This window comes from Mobula birostris, chromosome 14, assembly GCF_030028105.1.
Source record: "Mobula birostris isolate sMobBir1 chromosome 14, sMobBir1.hap1, whole genome shotgun sequence".
Lineage (NCBI taxonomy): Eukaryota > Metazoa > Chordata > Chondrichthyes > Myliobatiformes > Myliobatidae > Mobula > Mobula birostris.
Window position 1 is genome coordinate 56039302 of NC_092383.1, and position 18046 is coordinate 56057347.

Here is an 18046-nt window from a genome sequence, read left to right on the forward strand (position 1 = left end):
TGGGACAAGATAGGACAAAGTCAGCATGGTTTCCTTCAGGGAAAATCCCGCTTGACAAACCTGTTGGAATTCTTTGAGGAGATTATATGTAGGATAGATATAAGGGATGCAGTGAATGTTGTATATTTTGACTTTCAGAAGGCCTTTGACAAGGTGCCACACATGAGGCTGCTTACTAAGTTAAGAGCCCATGGTATTATAAGAAAGTTACTGGCATGGTTGGAGCATTGGTTGATTGGTAGGAGGCAGCAAGTGAGAATAAAAGGATACTTTTCTCGTCGGCTGCCAGTGATTAGTGGTGTTCTGCAGGGTCAGTGTTAGGATCGCTTCTTTTTATGCTGTCTATCAGTGATTTAGATGATGGAATAGATGGTTTTGTTGCCAAGTTTGCAGATGATATGAAAGTTGGTGGAGGGGGCAGGTAGTGTTGAGGAAACAGGTAGGATGTAGAAGGACTTAGACCAATTAGGAGAATGGGCAAGGGAATGGCAAATGAAATGCAATGTTGAAAAATGCATGGTCATGCACTTTGGTACTAGAAATAAATATGCAGACTATTTTCTAAATGGGGAGAAAATCGAAAAACCTGAGATGGAAAGGGTCTTGGGATCCCTGTTCAGAACACCCTAAGGGTTAACTTGCAGGTCGCGTCGGTGGTAAGGAAGGCAAATGCAATGTTAGCATTCATTTTAAGAGGTCTAGAATACAAGAGCAGGGATGTGATGCTGAGGTTTTATAAGGCACTGGTGAGGCCTCACCCTTGAATATTGTGAACAGTTTTAGGCTCCTTATCTAAGAAAAGATGTGCTGGCATTGGAGAGGGTCTATAGGAGGTTCACAAGGATGATTCCAGGAATGAAAGGGTTATCATATGAGGAATATTTTATGGCTCTGAGTCTGTACTCGTTGGAACCTAGAAGGATGAGGGGGATCTCACTGAAACCTTTCAAATATTGAAAGCCCTTGACAGAGTAGATGTGAAAAGGATGCTTCCCATGGTGGGAGAGTCTAGGACAAGACGGTACAGCCTCAGGATAGAGAGGCATCTATTTAAAACAGAGATGCAGAGAAATTTCTTTAGTCAGAGGGTGGTGAATTTGTTACCACAGGCAACTGTGGAGGTCAGGTCATTGGGTGTATTTAAGGCAGAGCTTGACTAGTTCTTGATTGGACATTGCATCAAAGGTTACGGGAAGAAGGCTGGGGAGTGGGCTGGGGGGAGGGGTCGGGGAATGGATCAGCCATGATTGAATGGTGGAGCAGACTCGATGGGCCAGATGGTCTAATTCTGCTCTTATGTCTTATAGTCTTATCATCTTATTAGGGAACAAGACAGGGCAGGTGATTAAGGAAAGTTTGTGTAGGGCAATACTTTGCACCTGGTGATCATAATGCCATCAGTTTCAAGATATTTATTGAGAAGGATAGATCTGGTCCTCGGGTTGAGATTCTAAATTGGACGAAGGCCAGTTTTTATGATATCACAAAGGATCTGACAAATGTGGATTGGAACAGTTTGTTTTCTGGAAAAGGTGTGCTTGGTAGGTGGGAGGCCTTCATAACTGGTATTTTGACAGTACAGAGTTTGTATGTTCCTGTCAGAATAAAAATCAAGAATAACAGCTTTAGGGAATTTTGGTTTTTGAGCAGTATTTAGGTCGTGGTTAAGAAAAAGAAGGAAGTGCATAGCAGGTATAGGAAGGAAGGAGTATATGATGTACTCGAGAGGTATGGGGAGGTCTTAAATGGACACTTTGCATCTGAATTTACTCGTGCTGCAGACTACAAAAGCGAGGCGCAGCAGTGAGGTCATGGACCGTAGACAGATTATAGAGGAAGAGGTGTTTCCTGTCTTGAGGAAATTAAGGTGGATAAATCCTAACAAGATGTTCCCTTGGACCCCATGGGAGCTTGGGAGGTGACTGCAGATACTGCAGAGGCCCTCGCAGAGATACTTAAAATGTCTTTAGCCACACGTGAGGTGCCAGAGGATTGGAGGATAGATAATGTTCTGCTGTTTCAGAAAAGCTCTAGAATAAGCCCGGAAACTATAGACTGGTTAGCCTGATATCAGTAGTGGGTAAGTCATTGGAATTAATTCCAAGGGACTGGATATACAGTATAGGTATTTGAATAGACAGTGACTAATTAGAGATAACCGACATAACTTTGTGCATTGTTGGCCGTGTCTAAAAAATCTTCAAAGTTCAAAGTACTTTTATTATCAAAGTATGTATACATTATACAACCTTGAGATTCATTTCCTAACAGGCAGCCACAAAACAAAGACGCCCAAAAAGAACCCATATGTACATATAAAAAAAAAGACTATGTAACACTCAATGTGCAGAGAATAAAAACCACATCATGCCTTTAAAAAAACCATAAAAAATAAAAGAATGAAATAATCCATAAAAAAGACCATCGAACACCCAATGTGCAATGAAAAAAAATCATGCAAACAGTAACGGCGAGCAAATAGTGTTTCTGAATTGATGTCCACAAGAGAGTCCCATAGTTTAATGCAGAGCTGAGGAAACGCCTTGAAACAGCAATCTCAATCATCTCACCTTCAGCCTCAACACCCTCACCTTTTCAACCTGGCCCAGAGTTTAAATCTCCGCATGAGCTGCTTGGAAGTGCCGAACTTCGCCTGGATTCCGCCTGTAAATCTCTGTCTGAGCATCGTGTTCAGCCGCATCGATACAATCTGGTTCCTGGACCCATCAGTTTCGATTTGGCTTGTGCCTGACCTTTCATGCTCTTCCATGCTCTCAGCAATGGGCTCACCACCTCACCTTGCCTCAGTTCTGAAGAAAGCATGGAGTTGCCTCTACTTCCTTAGGAGTTTGCGGAGATTTGTCATGACATACAAAACTTTGACAAGCTTATATAGGTGTGTATATTGGAGAGTACATTGACTGGTTGCATCACAGCCTGGTATGGGAACAGCAATGCCCTTGAACAGGAAATCCTACAAAAAATAGTGGATCCATCCCGGTTAAAGCCCTCCCCATGTTGCAGGAAAGCAGCATTCAGCATCAGGGACCCACACCACCTAGCACATGCTCACTTCCCACTGCTGCCATTAGAAAGGAGGCACAGGAGCCTCAGGACTCACACCATCAGGTTCACAACAGTTACTACCCCTCAACCATCAGACTCTTGAAACAAGGGGCTCAACTTCACTTGCCCCATTACAGAACTGTTCCCACAACCAATGGACTCACTTTCAAGGACTCTTCATTTCATGTTCTCAATATTTATTGCTTATTTATTCATAATGATTATTTCTTGTTCTTGTGCTTGCACAGTTTGTTGTGCTATGCACTCTGGTTGAACATTCTAGTTGGGCGGTCGTTCATTGATTCTATTATGGTTATTATTCTCTTATGGATTTGTTGAGTATGCCCACAAAAAATGAATCTCAGAGTTGTACATGGTGACATATATGTATATGATAATAAAATTTAGTTTGAACTTTAAACTTTGGACGTTGCCTACATGGATTTTAGCAAGGCCTTTGACAAGGTCCTGCTTGGGAGGTTGGTGAAGAAGGTTCAGGAAGATATTGTAAATTGGATTTGACATTGGGTTTGCGGGAAAAGCCAGAGGGTGGTAGTAGATTGTTGCCTCTCTGTCTGGAGGCCTGTGATTAGTGGTGTGCTGCAGGGATCAGTGCTGGCTGTATTGTTGTTTGTCATCTATATCAATGATCTGGATGATAATGTGATAAACTGGATCATCAAATTTGCAGGTGATATCAAGATTGAGGATCCAGTGGACAGCGAGGAAAGCTATCAAAGCTTGCAGCAGGATCTTGACCAGCTGGAAAGATAGGCTAAAAGATGGCAGATGGAATTTAATGCAGACAAGTGTGAGGTGTTGCACTTTAGGAGGACAAACCAGGGTAGAACTTACACGGTGTGTAAGAAAGCACTGTGGAGGGCAGTAGAATAAAGGGATCTGGGAATACAGAACCACATTTCCTTGAAGGTGGTATCACAGGTAGGTAGGGCCATAAAGAAAGCCTTTGGCACATTGGCCTTCATAAATCAAAGTATTGAGCGCAGGGGTTGGGATGTTATGTTCAAGTTGTCTAAAGACATTGGTTAGGCGTAATTTGGAGTGTTGTGTGTCACCTACCTACCGAAAAGATGTCAACAAGATTGAAAGAGTGGTTCAAGGGAGAGTTAATAGAATGATTGTAAAAGTATTTGAGATAATTTGTTGATATTTTCCAGTGAACTGTGAGTTGGTAACATGAAAATACAGGCTTGATATTATATTTCTGGAAGGCAAAGTGAAATGATTTTCTTTCTCCTCATGCAAAGCTTTCTCTGAACACAGTATAGATTGCAAATATTGACCATAAAGTCAGTACCTGACTGAGGGAGTTACTAAACACATGAGCTAAAATATTGACGTTTTCAGTGAAGAGAGAGTGAAGTGTGTAGATACTTTGCTGTTGTGCTAGGAGCAGTACATGGCAAGCCAAGTTCAACTCCTGTTCTTAAGTATGTTTTATTCTGACAAATGACTGACTGACCACAGATAAAACTTCTATGAAGATGAAATTTTCTACAATTTCTATCCAATGCCTGAAGTAACTAATGTGTAAAAAAGAATAAGCACATGGTTGATAGAAAACTGGAGGGTTGTGTAAAAGGGAAGGGTTATATTGATCTCAGAGTAGATTAAAAAGTTCCACACAACATTGTGTGCTGAAGGCCCTGTAATATGCTGTCATGTTCTATGCTCTAAACCTTTCCTGTGGCATAAATTCACAAAGTATGAGAGAGAGCAGTTGAAGTGAAAATACTGAGGCATCTCAACAATAATAAATTTGAATAAAAACACTCAAGAAACACGTTTTAAGTCCAGCCTTTTTTAATCACAAAAGAACTGCTGTCATACTTCATTTGAACTTGCAATGAATATTTTATAGATTTCAGAAGAAATTCTTTGCTTAGAAGCTGTCATCTTATTTGTGTTTCAAACTGAGAAGAATGGGCTAGGACTTTGGTCTTTATTTCCAATAGATACATTTGATTGTTGAAATACAACAGTTGATATTCATGCACAGATAATCAGCAATTGTTGTTTCTGAAACAATAACCCAAACAAACAATTGCATTTTCATCATCCCACAGTGTTGCCCAGAAGTACAATCTAACAAAGGCAAGTGCCAAGGCGAACATTTAGGATGAGTGTCTTAAATAAAAGGGAGAATGGACCAAGAGATGTTTGTTATATCTGGTCTTGAAGGAGGAAATGGGATGAACAACAGGGAGAGGTTTAGAGGCTATTCTAAAGCTGGAAGTTGGAAGCAAAAATGTGACCACACAACAGGCCAGCACAGAATAACACAAGTTTTACAACTATATACAGTGTGAGCCATTAGGAAGAGAAACTACTGAAGTTGCAGAGAAAGTTTAAATGTAATGCTGAAAGTTCTAATTTAAGAGGCCAGCAGAATATGTAATTGGGCAAGGAAATGGGGTTATGGTTATGGGGATAAGGCAGGAACTGGATACTGATAGTGAATGATCAGCCATGATCACAGTGAATGGCAGTGCTGGCTCGAAGGGGCCGAATGGCCTACTCCTGCACCTATTGTCTATTGTCTATTGAAAGGTGCTGCTGATACATGAGCTGTACCTAAAGTGGGCACACGTAGGGGAAAGAGTTTCAGATGAGGTGAGCTTATGCAGGGTAAAAGAATGGAAACCAACAAATAGAGCATTGGCTCTGTCAGTTTTTCATTGACAAAGATGTGAAGGAGGATTTTTAGCAGTAGACAGCCAGGAAAACATTTGAAATCAGGAAAATGCATAAGTGATAATGCTGGACAGGTAGTCTGACAGTACAGAGCCTGTAGAAGGATCAGAACAAAGCATGAGGCTGTCAGCGGAAGAGCGAAAGTTTAAGTAAAGTAAAATTTCCAAGTGGATGAGTGTATTAGAGAATTAGAGATAGGCACTAAATGTTCACCTTACTGGTGAAGCTAAGCTCCCAAAATGAATTTAAAAAAGTAAACGAGATTCTGCAGATGCTGGAAATCCAGAGTAACACACACACAAAATGCTGCCGGAACTCAGAAGGTCAGGCAGCCTCTATGGAGAGGAATAAACAGTTGATGTTTCAGGCCAAGACCATTCACCAGAAACTGGAAAGGAAGGGGGAAGAAGCCAGACTTCCAACATCAGATTTCTGAACAGACCATGAACACTACATGAGACCAAAAGCCATAGGAGCCAAATTAGGCCATTCAGCCCATCGAACCTGCTCCACCATTTCATCATCATCTCCCTCTCAACCCTATTCTCCTGTCTTCTGCCCATAACCGTTCAAAGTTTATTTATTATCAAAATGTGCATACATAATACACCCTTACAGGCAGCTGCAAAACAAAGAAACCCCAAAAGCACCCATTTAAAAAAGACTGTCAAACACCCAATGCGCAGAAAGAAAGAAAATCATGTAAGCAATAAGAGTAAGCAAATAGCATTCTGAACAGAAGTTCTACAGAAGACATGAAGCCGTGAGTCACTGTAGCTAGAACAGGCCACGGCTTCACTTCATTGCAGAGCCGAGTAAACGTTGTGGGACCACAGACACAAAGCCAGACAACACTACAGCTGGAGCAGGCCATGGCTTCAGTTCAGCACAGAGCTGAGTAAATGTGGCAGAGCAGTGAGCAGAACCAGCCCATCCCTCACCTGTGGTCCCAACACCCTGACCTTTTCAATCTGGCCCGGTGCTTAAATCGTCCAAACTTTGGGTCATTCCTCGCTGTCAGACCACACTTGGGGCCTGGACTCTGCTGCCACGATTTGGCCTGTACCTGACCTTTCCAATTTGGCCCAGCGCTTTAATCGATAAGATATCAGGACTTTCCTCTCTCTCGCCTCCACCATACCTCACCTTCGCCTTCGCCTTCGCCTTTGCCTCCTCCCACCTCTGCTCAGCTAGCCTCACGTCTGCATGCCTCTGGATTGTTAGCAATGATCATTATTAATCTAGTGTTAATAACAGGGTGTTCAGTAGTTTTCTTTGTCTTGTATTTCCACAGATTCAGCACCCTGTGGCTAAAGAGACATTTTACACTCCATACTACATGACATTTTTGCTCTCTTTTGAATGACTCACTTATTTTTTATAGATTTCTTGTTGTAACAGAGTAATTTTTTATGTTTTGCAATGTTACGCTGCCACAAAACAACAAACTTCACGACGTATGTCTGTGATAATAAACCTGATTCTGGTTTTGATTAAGAAGGTCAGGGGTGGGGCGGATGTGCAGGGGAGGAATACAAGCTGGCAAGTGATAGGTGAAACCAGGTGAGGGGGAAGGTGGGTGGTGGAGGGGGTGAAGTGAGAAGCTGAGAAGTGATAGGTGGAAGAGGTAAAGGGCCGAAGAAGAAAGAATCTGATATGAGAGGAGAATAGGAAGGAGAAGGGGCACTAGAGGGAGGTAAAAAGAGGAAGGATTGATTGTACAGGTGGAAGGAAGAGAAAATATTCCTGGAGATACTCTAGCTTAATAATACTTCATCTTACAAAATGCAGGTTGAATTAGTGCTGTGCAGGTGACCTGTGCATGTCTTGACTGAGGATGGAGGGAGCAATAGCCTTAAAAAAACACGTGTAATACAAAGGCATTGTGAAAGACAAGGCTGAATTATTTGTAGCCATTCCCAGAAATGTGCTGCACACATGATCTGGCTTAAATTTTTCTTGAATTCTCACACAGACGAGTATTCAGCATTCTCACACAGACGAGTATTCAGCCACTCTGTTGATGCAAGGAAGCAGCTGAAAAAAACTGAATACAGAAAAGGCAACGAGACCAAACAACATCCTGGCTGCTGTGCTGCTGACATGTACTTTAGAAGTAACCAAGTCTCCAGCTATGCTGCTTCAGCACAATTAGAGCACTGGCCCCTACCTAATAATGTTGGAAAAGTGCCTGTCCACACAAAGAAACAGGACATGCCCATACTAGCTAATGACCAACCAATCAATTTTGAATGATCAACAATGAATGGAAAGTATTGTGACAGTTCTGCCAATCAGAACATATTCATAGACTACACACTGATCCTCAGTTTAGGTTCTCCAGAAACATTTAGCTCTGAACTTCATTAATGGCTTGGTTCAAACATGAACAAAAATCAGATATCCGCGTGAAGGTGACTACCCTTGACATTTGCAACAGTAGGCTTACCCTTGAATGGCCGTTTGTCATGGAGATGGATGCTACAAATCACCTGTGGTCTATGGGACACACATCTCTGGTGGTAAACATTCATGGTACCCTCTTCCGCATCCTCCTCTAAGACAGAGTTAGGAACTTGCCTTGAAGATGGAACAGCTCAGGACTATGTAGCGGAATTAGATGTATCTTTACATCCAGCTTCACTAGTAGTAGCCAAAAATGTTCTTTTCCCTCTTGATAAGTCTTTTCCCGACACCTTGAGAACTGGGCCAAACACAAGTTGTGTTCTTTTGATAATTGCACCCGTATTCTACAAGCCTGACCAGGCACCAGCACACCTGGCTACTTTCAAGGAAACCTGTGACAAATGTTTGAAGCAGCAAGTTACAATTTCAGCACAGTTCAAATTCAAGTATAATGGTAATTCAACCATACCCGAATACCCATGAATACAGCCAAATGAAACAGTGTTCCTCCGGGGCCAAAGTACAAAACACAACACCACAGTCATACACAGCACAAGGTACATACAGTGCATGTAAGATAGCAGTAAGATGCTGTCCCACAAAATATAGTCTAAGTCCCTGACTCCACAAACGTTGCAACAGTCTGCAACTGAACACAATACAGCTTGTCTTCTGCCGAGGGAACACTGGAGGGCAGTACCGACACTGCAGCATGAACAACGTGCCACACCGACAGCGACACCTCCCTCCTGGACGGTTACAACACCACGGCTTGAGGCTTAGTCCCCTCTGCCACTGAGGGCATGCAGCTTTCCTGCTGCCTGCCAAAAACTCAGTGTCCTGGACTTACAGCATTCCACTTTACCAATGTCCAACAGGGTCTTGCAGTCACATGAAAAGTGACTAAGACAATCACTCACTGATAGACTGCACACAGTTTCAATGCACCACGCCGATGCCTCCCTGTCACAGTCAGCAGCATGGTCCACACCAGGTCCAGCTCCTTCAGTTTCTCCGCCAACGAGCAACTCACTGATGGGGTAGACCTGCAGTGCTTTAAGTTCTTAATGTCCAGCAGGGTCTTGTGACCATAAAAAATACATTTAAAAAAGACAATAACACCTTTGTTTGACCCCATAGAAGCCACTGCTTCCAAGCGCATCGCTATCTTACCAGAATTGAATTTTAGATTAAATTTCATTGCATGGCACATGAAAATGTTGCTCCACAGGATACAATTTCTTGTCTTAGTTCAGAATAGAATGATCTGAACTATACCTGCTGAACTGCAGAGCTATTACGGCAGTACAATAGTATAGCTGACAATGCCAGGCACTGTGGTCTGTAGAGCGATGAGGCAGGATGGTTACAGTCACACAGAAAACTTTGGTTCTAGCCTTTTCAGTGGTGTGGAAGAGGGAATAACTGATTACTGAGTATTCAACTATGCAAATGAAGGAAACATAGAAAATAGGTGCAGGAGTAGGCCATTCGACCCCTTCGAGCCTGCACCGCCATTTATTATGATCATGGCTGATCATCTAACTCAGAACCCCGCCCCAGCCTTCCCTCCATACCTTCTGATCCCCCTAGCCACAAGGGCCATATCTAACTCCCTCTTAAATATAGCCAATGAACTGGCCTCAACTGTTTCCTGTGGCAGAGAATTCCACAGATTCACCACTCTCTGTGTGAAGAAGTTTTTCCTAATCTCAGTCCCAAAAGGCTTCGCCTTTATCCTCAAACCGTGACCCCTCATTCTGGACTTCCCCAACATCAGGAACAATCTTCCTGCATCTAGCCTGTCCAATCCCTTTAGGATTTTATGCCTTTCAATCAGATCCCCCCTCAATCTTCTAAATTCCAGCGAGTACAAGCCTAGTTCATCCAGTCTTTCTTCATATGAAAGTCCTGCCATCCCAGGAATCAATCTGCTGAACCTTCTTTGTACTCCCTCTATGGCAAGGATGTCTTTCCTCAGATTAGGGGACCAAAACTGCACACAATACTCCAGGTGTGGTCTCACCAAGGCCTTGTACAACTGCAGTAGTACCTCCCTGTTCCTGTACTCGAATCCCCTTGCTATAAATGCGAGCATACCATTCGCCTTTTTCACCGCCAGCTGTACCTGCATGCCCACTTTCAATGACTGGTGTATAATGACACACAGGTCTCGTTGCACCTCCCCTTTTCCTAATCGGCCACCATTCAGATAATAATCTGTTTTCCTATTTTTGCCACCAAGGTGGATAACTTCACATTTATCCACATTAAATTGCATCTGCCATGAATTTGCCCACTCACCCAACCTATCCAAGTCGCCCTGCATCTTCTTAGCATCCTCCTCACAGCTAACGCTGCCGCCCAGCTTCGTGTCATCCGCAAACTTGGAGATGCTACATACACGGTCAGAAAGCTGGGAACTTTAGATGAGGAAGGTACAAACTTTGTAAATTGGAAATGAGACTTTAGTTTGTAGCAGTAAAAGAATCACAAATAAGGAATGGTAATGTCGATATTTTTGAAAGTGACTGAGAAGGTTTATATTGGCAAGAACTGGGGGGCCAGCAGTTTGGTGGATGTGGTGTGGGAAGTGAAAAGATGAGCGCAGAGTGCATGAGAGAGAAGGGAGAAAATTAGAGAGAGCAAAGTTGACTCAGAGGCATAGCGGTTGGTAACCATAAATAAATTTACATTAGTAGAAGAAGAATGTGCTGGTATTTTTGAGAATGATACAAGATGGCCAGAGGATATCTGAGTGCTTAATCAAGTGATATCCAGTCTCGGAACCTGGCAGGTGAGTACAAAGTCAGAGAAAATGTGATGGAATAGGGTTGACCTTTCTGGGCAGTTATGTGTTAACTGTTAAAAATCATAACATGTTCTTGTTCCTAATTCTGTTAGTGTCATTGTTTTATGCTCCTGTTTTACAGGGTGACGACAAAAGTTTCAGGCGAGCACCATCGTGGCGAAAACGCTTTCGCCCACGGGAGGTTCATGGTATAACCATGATGCCGGGGTCTACAGAAACACTGCCTGCTGGGTTCAGAGTTACAGCAATGTCCTCCCCAGCCCCATCTGTGCAGCCGAAGAAAATTCAACCAGAAGGTAAAATATTACCAACTTTAAGCCTTTTTCAATCAAATTGGTAGCTACCTGCTCACAAAGGGAGCATCATTGATTCATATTTAAACTGGTTACATGCTTTGCAGTCAATTCCACACAGTTTTATTGCAAAACAAATTTTTACAGCTAGGAAATAATGCATGTGAATGCATCCTTAATATGTTTAACTTGTCTGTTAGCTGTGGTGAATTAACATAACACTGAATGGCATGAAACAGGGTAAGACGAAGACTTTTCTCAGTGCCAAAAGAAACACTTGTCAGTCTGAAACTACTACAGTCCTTGTCGTATGGCTGAACGCCATTGGCAACAGAAATATAAAACCTACATTAGAGTGTTGAAGTGTACAAAGTTAATTGACAGTCATGGCAAGATATTAATATCTAACCATGGTTGTATACCATAAATTAAGATTTCACATGATGCAGCTAACCAAGGACAAATTGTATCTTGCTCAAAAACAAGGAATTTTATTGAAAACCATAAAATATTTATTAACAAATAAAATTCTAAACACTAAAAGGTATAGAGCTCATTCACTTGCTCTTATTAAGAAGACTATATAATTCCTAATTTGCTTTTGAATAATTTATATAAAAATGACATTTGACTTCATTGATGCAGAAAAAACTCCACTGTATAAGACATGACAATATTGCCCTATAAGGTATACTTTCATGCCCTTGGTATTTGCTTTGACTAATTCACCACAATATCATTACAGGACTTGAGACAGTTATTGTAGAGTACAAGATGTCCAGAACCAGGGGCCACAGTGTAAAAGTATAGAATTAGTTATTCAGGATGTGAAGTTTCTTCACACTATGCTAATGAATTTTTGGATTTCTCCACCCAAGCTGGGTCTGGAGACTTAATGATTTGCTGTGAGGTGGTTATTCAAAACAATGCTGGAGCCAACAGCTGCAATAGCATCCAGTTTAGAGGGTGACAAATATTTCAATGTTAAGGAAACCTATTGAAATGAGGCTATAGTTAGGAAAATGTTGCTGCATTAAATAGCACAGACAAAATGCTGGAGGAACTCAGCAGGCCAGGCAGCATCTGTGGAAAAGAATTCTCCAGTGTGTTGCTTGGATTTCCAGCATCTGCAGATCTTCTTTTGTTTGTGACTGCATTAAATGATCATCCCTAGCTAGCATTATGGCCAAATAATATATTCCTGTTTCAATTTCTAATTTCCAACTAGGTAGAAGGTAAATTATCTGGCTACAACCTTCCTGGACAAGCTATTGAGATTAGCTCAGCTTTAAATTTTATACTTCTTTATCATTTTGAAACTGTGCAGGACATTTCCATAATTCCTCCTACATGCCTTTTAAGGGCCTTCCATTTAAATGGCGTGCTCAAAGAACCATCAGTCAATATTTAACTCTGGGATCTGGTAAGTAGATGAGTAGAGTATCAAAGTGGTTCATTGTTTCAGTTCCCATATAAAAGCTTGGGTACCATGTAAACTTGAGAAAGAAATGAGACAGAGATACTAGAAAGCAGAATGAAGAACAGAGTTAAACTATACAGATCAAAGAGACCCAACACCATTGTTTGAAGTGTGGCTACTTATGTTTATGCTAACGTATAGGAGTGGCTTGCTGTACTTACTGCATGTTGTGTGATTTTTTTGTTGCCTTGATGGAAACACAGTTGGTACATCAGGGACACAGAGGTTAGACACATCAACAGTACGCACATACTCCTGCTGACATCTAGATCAGTCAGCAAGCCAGCGGTGATTACCGGTGAGTAAGTAACTTCCACCTTCTGTTTTTCATGCCTATTGGATGGAGCACTGAAGTTCTACAAAACCATTGGAACTTTGATACAGTGCAAGGAAAGTTACACAGAAAATTAAATGCATTTGTTGCGAGAATTTTTGTCCCAAAACAATGATCTTTATCTTCAAATTATTATGGTGAAATTATTATGGGGAACAAGGAAATGGCAGACGAGTTGAACAGGTACTTTGGATCTATCGTCACTGGGGAAAACACAAACAATCTCCCAGATGTAATAGTGGCCAGAGGACCTAGGGTAACAGAGGAAATGAAGGAAATTTGCATCAGGCACAAAATGGTGTTGGGTTAACTGATGGGTTGAAGGTTGATAAATCCCCAGGGCCTGATGGTCTGCATCCCAAGGTACTTAAGGAGGTGGCTCTAGAAATTGTGGTAATCATTTTCCAATGTTCTATAGATCAGGGGTCCCCAACCTTTTTTGCGCTGCGGACCGGTTTAATATTGACAATATTCTTGCGGACCGGCCGACCCGGGGGTGGGGGGGCGGTAAGGTTGCCAATGGACAAGAGTAGCAGTCAAAAAATACGTTGTGTTTTCCCCGAGAAAGACTACAATGACCATGAAGCCTTGCGCGGGCACCAGTGCGCATGCGTGTACCTGCCGATATTATTCCCTGCAAATCGTTTCGGCGATTCTGTTCGGTGGGGGGGCGGTGGGGTGTGTTAATCACGACTGGAATATTGGTAATAAGGGGCTAATACACTCAATTTCATTTCTAAAAGGGTGTATCTAACGAATTTAATATTAAACACACAGCGCATATTTTCCTCGCATGAATATAGTGATAAGTCAATCATCAGGGAAGGATGGGGACCTTGAAGTAAGTGTTGAAAGAACTTCCAGTAGAAGTGGTAGAGGCAGGTTCGATATTACTTAAAGAAAAATTGGATAGGTATATGGACAGGAAAGGAATGGAGGGGTATGGGCTGAGTGCAGGTCGGTGGGACTAGGTGAGAGTAGCTTTCGGCACGGACTAGGAGGGCCCAGATCGCCTGTTTCTGTGCTGTAATTGTTATATGGTTATATAAGTCACTTATCAGTCAATAGCATCATAACATTTTAAGTAATGTTTGGATATTAAACACACGGCATATATTTTCCCCGTATGAACATATAAAATCATTGCAACACCAATACCGCTGAATCAGTGGGCGCCCTGGACTTGTTTTCCTGCAACAAGGCGGTGCCATCGAGGGGTGATGGGAGACAGCGATACTCGAAGGAGGTTCCTTATGTCCAGTCTATTCCGCAATTTAGTTTTCGTTGCATTCATTGCAGAGATATGTTGGAAATGGAAGCAATGTTTTCAATGCTTTCGTGGCTATCTCAGGATATTTAGCCTTGACTTTGATCCAGAATGCTGGCCGAGATGTTATGTCAAACATATTTTTCAGCCCGCCATCATTTGCAAGCTCGAGGAGTTGATCTTCTTCCCGCGCTGACATGGATGACGTGCTGTTAATGACCTTGCGTGCATTCAAGCTCAACAGTGGGGGTGACAGGGAATGAGGAATGGTGCAGCTGACTCATATCGCTAAATCATATCGTTTCCTAGCGGCCCGGTAGCAAGTGCTTTGCGGCCCAGTGGTTGGGGACCACTGCTATAGATTCAGGATCAGTTCCTGCGGATTGGAGGGTAGCTAATGTTATCCCACTTTTTAAGAAAGGAGGGAGAGAGAAAACAGGCAATTATAGACCAGTTAGTCTGCCATCAGTGGTGGGGAAGATGCTGGAATCAATTATAAAAGATGTAATAGCAGCATATTTGGATAGCAGTGGCAGGATAGGTCCGAGTCAGCATGGATTTACGAAGGGGAAATCATGCTTGACTAATCTTCTGGAATTTTTTGAGAATGTGACTATGAAAATGGACATTGGAAAGCCAGTGGATGTAGTGTACCTGGACTTCCAGAAAGTCTTCGATAAGGTCCCACATAGGAGGTTAGTGTGCAAAATTAGAGCAAATGGTATTGGAGATAGGGTACTGACATGGATAGAAAATTGGTTGGCAGACAGGAAACAAAGAGTAGGGATTAATGGGTCCTTTTCAGAATGGCAGGCAGTGACTAGTGGGGTACTGCAAGGCTCGGTGCTGGGACTGCAGCTATTTACAATATATATTAATTATTTAGATGAAGGGATTAAAAGTAACATTAGCAAATTTGCAGATGACACAAAGCTGAGTGGCGGTGTGAAATGTGAGGAGGATGTTATGAGAATGCAGGGTGACTTGGATAGGTTGGGTGAGTGGGCAGATGCAGTTTAATGTGGATAAATGTGAAGTTATCCACTTTGGTGGCAAGAACAGGAAGGCAGATTGCTATCTGAATGGTGTCAAGTTAGGAAAAGGGGAAGTACAACGAGATCTAGGTGTCCTTGTTCATCAGTCACTGAAAGCAAGCATGCAGGTACAGCAGGCAGTGAAGAAAGCTAATGGCATGCTGGACTTCATAACAAGGGGAATTGAGTACAGGAGCAAAGAGGTCCTTCTGTACAGGGCCCTGGTGAGACCACACCTGGAATATTGTGTACAGTTTTGGTCTCCAAATTTGAGGAAGGACATTCTAGCTATTGAGGGAGTGCAGCGTAGGTTCACGAGGTTAGTTCCCGGGATGGTAGGACTGTCATATGTTGAAAGATTGGAGCGACTGGGGTTGTATACACTGGAATTTAGAAGGATGAGAGGAGATCTGATTGAAACATATGAGATTATTAACAGATTTGACACGCTAGAGGCAGGAAACATGTTCCCGATGTTGGGGGAGTCCAGAACCAGAGACCACAGTTTAAGAATAAGGGGTAGACAATATAGAACGGAGTTCAGGAAAAACTTTTTCACACCGAGTGTTGTGGTTCTGTGGAATGCTCTGCCTCAGAAGGCAGTGGAGGCCAATTCTCTGGATTCTTTCAAAAAAGAGTTAGATAGAGCTCTTAAAGGTAGTGGAGTGAAGGGATATGGGGAGAAGGCAGGAAAAGGGTACTGATTGTGGATGATCAGCCATGATCACAATGAATGGTGGTGCTGGCTCGAAGGACTAAATGGCGTACTCCTGCACCTATTGTCTGTTGTCTATTGTCTAAATTGAAAGTACAGGAATGACATTTTAAGGTCTGTTACAGAGCTGCCTCGTTTCACCTCTAAATATGATTTTTTTAAAAAATGTTCTCAACATTTCCATATGAAATTGGAAGATTAGGTTTGCAATATAAGTAGCATTGGACTGTTTAGTATGATGGAACGTAAGAGCTCTCACTTGAGGATAAATCCAGAATCACACTGGGGTATAGACTGAACTGAATAAGTAACCAATGAATAACACACGCTGTAAATCTGTCTTTCTTCTACCATTAGCATTACAGATCCTTTCCTCCTCTTTCCCGCCAGTCCACCATCCTGACCCACAGTGAAGGCACAGTGTCTGAATTTGCTGGGATAATATCGTGTATACTGATCTATTGCACAGTTGCAAATTTATCATTTGGACAAGTTTAAAGAGCTGAACTTCTTTTGCTGTGACTAATTAAAAAGCATCACTAATTTACAGGTCTTCACTCCTCCAGTAAGCACAAAGTAGACCCCCAATGAGTTTTATATTTCTACACTGACTTTAAATAAAACTCAGTTTAAAGTATACATCTTTTTTAACCAGGTCCATCCTACTCTCTTGCCCTTAAAAAAGAGCATTGATATACTCTGTTGTCTGTATTGTTTATGGCACTTTCACCTTTGGTGAGTTGCTTCATCAGAGGTGGGACTGTGGAAAGAACTTGCTGGTATCCAATGTTCTTATATTATCCAATGTTTCTCCCTCTGCAAAATGTAAGTGGATTGATGTCAGGTGAGAGTAGAACACAGCAAGCCTGCAACTACCAAATAAACTCAGAAGTTTACATGTCAAAATAGCATGGTAATCTGAGGATGTGATAAACATCTCCTAATTCAGGTGGGGAATGAAGAAAGTCCGCTGTGAAAGAATATAATTAATAATTGATCATTTGTTTCCTCCAGTGCATTCCCACTACTTGTATGGACACATGCTTGCTGCCTTTCGGGAATAATCCACTACATCTCTGTGAGATCAACAATGGAGGTCAAATGCTGTTGCACAAAACTTAGAAAGGCATAGATGGTTTGAATGTATGTTGAATATAAATGGGCAATAGTTTACTTACATTCAAAAAATGCTTACACTATGATTTTATTTATCTGGTAATGACTTTCTTTAGATTATCTTTTACAATGCTGGTAGAGAATTTTAGGTTTTCATTTTGGAGGTGTTTCACTGTAATATTATATTCTAAGTACAGTATGTAGTAAATTCGGTCAACTTTAAACCTCAAGTACAGTTGTAGTTTCATTGGTTGTAGTAATTTTTTTTCCAAGTGTATCATATCTGCTGTATGTAAACGTATGGCCATGAAGTAATGCAAGTTTTTTATGTAAATGTATATAATTATGGCTGACTGTAACAGCACTTTTTAGATAATTTAATGGAATTTGGAGAGTACAGATTCAACCTAAATGCTGTCTTAATTAATGATGTTGCTGCCGTTTTTATCTTGCCTATATATATCAAGGAAATCTTGTTCCATTTGTTCATTTTCAGCAAATCATGTGTGCAAATATATGTCTACCATGCCAATTTTAGCACATGCAATGATGACTGGATAGTTTTCTTCCTTATTTCTTATTTATTGTGGAAATGGCAACTGTTAAATTGAGTCCTCAAGTTCTGATTTTCTAATTGGCAGCAATTTAAGGCCGCCAAAGTCTCTTGTTCCATTGAAAGCTTAAAAAAATATTTTTGACTCATTTTTTTTAAAAAATAGCCTTGTAGGCAGCTATACAAGGTCTGTTTTTTTTTGTTTTTTGGACTCCTGAGTCTTTCACTTCAGTTGCTATATGTATTTCAGTTTAC

At 41.6% G+C, this 18046-nt stretch overlaps 1 protein-coding gene across 1 annotated transcript in view; it reads left to right on the forward strand.

The window, feature by feature from the left end:
- Positions 1-17372, forward strand: part of ppfia4 (PTPRF interacting protein alpha 4) — a 747438-nt gene extending 730066 nt beyond the window's left edge. The window contains exons 27-28 of the mRNA XM_072277740.1: positions 11121-11295; positions 17137-17372. Coding sequence (XP_072133841.1) covers positions 11121-11295; positions 17137-17186 — 225 coding nt within the window. The 3' untranslated portion in view covers positions 17187-17372. The remainder of the gene's footprint in view (positions 1-11120; positions 11296-17136) is intronic.
- The last annotated feature ends 674 nt before the right edge of the window (positions 17373-18046 follow it).